The 6,000-nt window shown below is 32.4% G+C and overlaps 1 protein-coding gene across 2 annotated transcripts in view; it reads left to right on the top strand.

Annotated features, from left to right (window-relative positions):
• Window positions 1–6,000, top strand: part of EYS (eyes shut homolog (Drosophila)) — a 2,062,375-nt gene that overhangs the window by 338,618 nt on the left and 1,717,757 nt on the right. For both annotated transcript variants that reach the window (XM_011945635.1, XM_011945634.1), the window contains exon 8: window positions 1,898–2,012. In XM_011945635.1, the coding sequence (XP_011801025.1) occupies window positions 1,898–2,012 (115 nt within the window). The remainder of the gene's footprint in view (window positions 1–1,897; window positions 2,013–6,000) is intronic.

Below are 6,000 nucleotides of genomic sequence, written 5' to 3'. Positions count from 1 at the left end.
CAAGTTTCTTACATAGATAAACTTGGTTCATGGGGATTTGTTGTACAGATTATTTTATCATCCAGGTATTAAGCCTAGTACACATTAGTCCTCCACCTTTGGGTTAAACCTCTCTGGGCCACACATTGCAGATAGTCTTTGGGGGCCTCTTACCTAGTGTATAGTGAGAGTAGAAAATCTTTGGCCCTTTTTTTTTTTTTTTTTTAATTGGATCAATAAAACCTGCTGTTTTTAGAAACACTTTCTCAGAGTTGCTGCTACCCAGTGCTCATCCAACACCCTTTGGATCTGATTCTTCTCAATGGCTGAATATTCATTCTTCAAGTCATAGACCTGATCCTGTTCTTCGGAAACTGCAGCACAAAATAAGTCCATATATCACATGCATCTTTAACTGCTCTTGGCCAATTCAGTCCATTCCAACTCAAAAGAAAAATTGAAACTTATCAACTTTTAGGATATGCTAAAGCTCTTCTCTTCTTCTGTATGCTACTGCATGCTCATCCTCAATAGGAAGGGATGCTACCTTTCATTAAGTTGGTATTTGGAGTGATTTCTGGATATCTAGCTAGCCCCTCAGAATGAGAGATGTAAAGTAAATATATCTTACTGTCTGTGGAGCAGTAGAGTAAAATACATAAAGATCTTCATCTATGAAATAGCAGAGTATAAGACTCTTAAAGTTAGGACAAATTTAATTTTATTAACCACTCTAAAATTTTTAAGTAATATGGCCAAAGCAACTAATGTAATTTCTATGGGTATGTTTCCTCATTTATAAAAGTGACAAATAATAATAATATATTTCACAACTTACAAGAATTGAATGGGAACATAAGAAAATTATGTAAAAGTAATTAGCCTAGTGGCTGGCATGTGGTGGGTGCTGAAAAAAAAAAAAAACTGGATGATTATTTCTGATATGAATGGAGAAATAATTTAATTCTGCAAGATGAAAATGAAAAGCTGTGTGACTCAAACTACAGGAAAGGTAAATTACTAAGGCATTTTATTGATGCTATTTCAGTGAAATTGTGCCAACAAGGCCTTTGATCCCTTTTATGAAATTATTTTTTGTTCTTATAACAGATTTAAAACAATAAATACATAGTTAAATTCCATTCATTAATAAATAGCTTCTACCAACTTAAAGTCATGAGAAGTGATATTTTTGGTCTTAAAATATTTGGTGTTTACATTAGAAAAAACAGTATTTCATTTGGGGCTCCATTTATTTTATAATAGAAAGTTGACTAAATATGATCTAAGGCACAGTACTATTTTCTGCAAATGAATGAGAAGTGAGGGCAGTGGAAGCCAGAACATCAGTGTGTGTTCTTTAGCAACTTGTAGATTTCAGTTAATGAAGTATAGTAGACTGCAATATAGATTGTTTGAAAAACAATTGTAAAAATGACAACTAACAAACAGAAGTCCTCTAAGTAGCCCAACTATAACTAGACCATTGTCATCCACCGGCACTCTATCCTGTCTCAAACTCATGTAGTCATGATTAAATCCTGCTAGCACGTCATCGCTATATAATGGCTGAACTAAACATTAAAAAATCACATTTACCATCTTTTTTCTTCACATTTCAGTACTTTTCCAAAACACATATTGTGTTATTAATTATCAGTTTAGGCCAAAATTGGTTTTATTCTTAAATTCCCAAAAGAGATTATTAAGAGCATACATTGAAAATGTAGTTTACTGTAATTCTTTCCAAATACATGAATATGAGGTTTTTGGCTAAGATCACAGGTATGTAGGAAAAAAAATGATAAATAATACCATATAATTTAAACAAAGCCTTGTTCCTTTGGAATAATGTTAATAGGCTTTTCTGAAAATATTTAAATTGTATTTTTTCTAATTTATACTCATGTATTTACAGCTGTATGTCAGGATTTACTGGAAAAAACTGTGAGAAAGTAATTGACCACTGTAGACTGCTCAGCATCAACTGTCTGAATGAAGAATGGTGTTTCAATATAATTGGAAGATTCAAAGTAAGTAATTTAATGCATGGCAACATAATTTAGCACTTCAAAATACAATAGATTCAGTCAGTCTATATTTCAAATCTTCTTATTAATCTTAGCCAGAGAAATACATCCTTATATGTATATTTAAATGTGACTTCTGTAAAGCTTAGCAATAGGGGTTTTAATTTATAAGAATTATGTTGGGAGGGAATTAATAGATGTTCTAGGAGGTGTTTTTATTATAAAGTAAGCATAAAGTTAATTGAGTCCTGGTGATATAACTCTTAGTATATAAAACTCCAGTTACGAATACTTTAAGCTCTTTAACTAGATGAGAAATAAAATCAGTCTAGTGGTTGATTGTTAGGGTCCACAAAATATGCTTTTTTAGTGAATAGTTTTTGAAATTAATTTACAAATACAAAATGTCTGTGCTACACATGGTAAGGGATATTTTACAACCTAGCAATGTTACTTATAGGTGTGTCTGTTGGAGAAATTATCAGGTATTTACTGAGAGAGACATACACAGGAATTTTCACTTCAAATCTGAAACAAAACCTTGTACATAAGAGAATGGACAAATTCATCATGGTGTAGTCTTACAATGGAATTATAAAATCTAGTTAAAATGAATAGACAATAGCTATATGTATTAATTCTTACAAATATAAATTACTGAATTTGAAAATGTTATTCATGTACAGTGTGACAATATTACTCAAAGTTGTAAAACAAATGTATACATACTTCTGTAACTACATAAATATATAGCAAAAATATAAACACAAACTTGAGGATGACACACACCAGCTTTATTTGAAAGGCAACCTATAGGGAGGTAGATGGGAGAATGAAATCAGAGAGAGTACAAAGGGGACTTCCAATGTTTCTGCAAAGTTTTGTTTTTCAAAAAATATTTTTTTGAGAAATAAGGCAAGAAAAATAACTACAACATGAAGATAGAATAAATAAAAGTAGTATGGTTGTGATAAGCATACCTCATTACTATTCATTAGAAAGCTATAAAAATTAAAAAGTAGAACTAACAGGTTAAATATGGCAAAATTCCAGGATTCAATATAATTTTTTAGAAACCAGTAGTGCTTCTGTAATATAACAACAATGAATTAAGACATGAAACTAAAATTTAATACTATAAAAGTGAAAAAAAGTATGATTATAAGTGTATCAAAACACTTCAGAAAATGTTTAACAAAATGTGGCCAAGACCTCTATACTAAAAACTAAAAAAAAAATTACAGAGGGAAATTAAATATGCCCTATAAATAAAGTTATAACATATTTATGAATTAGAAAAATTAATATGTTATGATGTCCTCTCTTCTTACTGATATTAACAAGTGTTTTGTAGAAATGGGCAAGCTGATTATAAAACTGATATGAAACATCAAAGGACCTCAAATAGCTAAGTAATCAAAAATAACAGCAAATTTGAAGGATTTTACGAACCTGATTTCAAGAGCTGTTTTCAAGCTAGAGTATCAAGGCAGTGTGGTTCTGGCATGTGATGCTTAATACTGAGTGTCAATTTGATTGGATTCAAGGATGCAAAGTACTGACCCTGTGTGTGTCTGTGAGGATGTCGGCAAAGGAGATTGACATTTGAGTCCGTGGGCTGGGGAAGGCAGACCCACCCTTAATCTCAGTGAGCACCATCTAATCATCTGCCAGCACGGCCAAAATATAAAGTAGGCAGAGAAACATAAATAGGTTAGACTGGCTTAGCCTCCCAGCCTACATCTTTCTTCTGTGCTGTATGCTTCCTGCTGTTGAACATTGGATTCCAAGTTCTTCACCTTTGGGACTCAGACTGGCTTACTTGCTCCTCAGCTTGCTGACAACCTATTGTGGGACCCTGTGATCATGTGAGTTAATACTCCTTAATAAACTCCTCTTTTATATGAATCTATCTTCTTAGTTCTGTCCCTCTAGAGAACCCTGAATAATACATAGCATAAGGATGAACTAGAAGATGTCTCACACGCACACACACACACACACGCGCACGCACACGAAAGGAGAGTTCAAAGATAGATCCACAGGGAAATTTCTTTTTATCTCAAAAACACCAAGATAATTTAATGAACAAAGGAACATCTTCTTATCAAAACACACATGAAAAAAAGTGACTCCATACCCCCTACCTCAAACCACACAATAATTAATTTTACATGAAGCATAAACTTGAGAGTAAAAGAGAAATTTATAAAACTTCTAGAGAATAAAATGGAGCAAAAAAAAAAAAAAGAAAAAAAGGATGATGTTCTTTATGACCATGCGTTAGACTAAACTTTGTTAGATAGGGCACAAAATTAAATGGTTTATTGAACTTAATTAAGTTTAGAAACTTCTGTGCATCAAAATAATTTTTAAAAAGACAATAACCAGGGATTACTCATCTAAATTTACATTAGAAGTAAACTTAATCATAATAGAGGTATGTACTGTTCACATGAGATAATATGAAATAAAATGTCTTTATTGAAACAAAATGATGTCTTTATTGAAACAAAATGATGGAAAAAATTGAGAGAAGTACTAATCAAAAACTGGTTGATGCCTACCTTAATTTTATGTAAAATAGACTTTAAAACTTAAAAATCAGAAATCGTAAAATTCTGATTTTTAAAATTCTTAAAATTAAGAAATTAATAAATCCTCTTTCATAGTGGGGTGTATTTGTTTCTTCATGCAAAACTATATCTGAGTTATATTGTCAATGTTTAAAGGGAAATAAATAAAATTAGAAAATATATATTGTATAGACAATCTTTAGATATCAATGAAAATAAAAAGTAAATACACATTTTAAGTGTTCAAACTGTCTTGAATTTTTAAATTTTATTTTATTTTATTTTACTTTAAGTTCTGGGATACATGTGCTGAATGTAAAACTTTGTTACATACGTATACATGTACTATGGTGGTTTGTTTCACCTATCAACCCCTCATCTATGTTTTAAGCCCCACATGAATCAGGTATTTGTCCTAATACACTCCCTCGCCTTTGTGCCATCCCACCTGACATGCTTCAGTGTGTGATGTTTCCTTCCCTGTCTCCATTTGTTCCCATTGTTCAACTCCCACTTATGAGTGAGAACATGCAATGTTTGCTTTTCTGTGCCTATGTTGCTTTGCTGAGGATGATGGTTTCCAGCTTCATCCATGTCTCTGCAAAGTACATGAACTCATTCTTTTTTTATGACTGCATAGTATTCCATGGTGTATATGTGCCACATTTTCTTTTTCCAGTCTATCATTGATGGGCATTTGGGTTGGTTCCAAGTCTTTGCTATTGTAAATAGTGCTGCAATAAGCATACGTATGTGTGTGTCTTTATAGTAGAATGATTCATAATCTTTTGGGTATATACTCAGTAACAGAATTGCAGGGTCAAATGGTATTTCTAGCTCTAGATCCTTGAAGAATCACCACACTGGCTTCCACAATGGTTGAACTAATTTACACTCCCATCAGCAGTGTAAAAGCGTTCCTATTTCTCCATATCATCTCCAGCATCTATTATTTCCACGTTTTAATGATCATCATTCTAATTGGTGTGAGATGGTATCTCATTGTGGTTTTGATTTGCATTTCTCCAATGACCAGTGATGACGAGCTTTTTTTCATATGTTTGTTGGCTGCATAAATAACTTCTTTTGATAGGTGTCTGCTGATAAACTTTGCCCATTTTTTTGTGAGGTTATGTTTTTCTTGTAAATGTGTTTAACTTCCTTGTAGATTCTGGATATTAGCCTTTTGTCAGATGGCTAGATTGCAAAATTTTTTCTCCCATTCTGTCAGTTGCCTGTTCACTTTAAGGATAGTTTCTTTTGCTGAGCAGAAGCTCTTCAGTTGGATTAGATCCCATTTGTCAATTTTGGCTTTTGTTGCAATTGCTTTTGGTGTTTTAGTGACGAAGTCCTTGCCCATGCCTTTGTCCTCAATGGTATTGTCTAGGTTTTCTTCTAGGGTTTTTATGATTTTA

This window comes from Colobus angolensis, unplaced genomic scaffold, assembly GCF_000951035.1.
Source record: "Colobus angolensis palliatus isolate OR3802 unplaced genomic scaffold, Cang.pa_1.0 Scaffold241, whole genome shotgun sequence".
Taxonomy (NCBI): Eukaryota; Metazoa; Chordata; class Mammalia; order Primates; family Cercopithecidae; genus Colobus; species Colobus angolensis.
The sequence above is the reverse complement of the archived record's forward strand: the minus strand, read 5'-3'. Positions and strand labels throughout refer to the sequence as shown.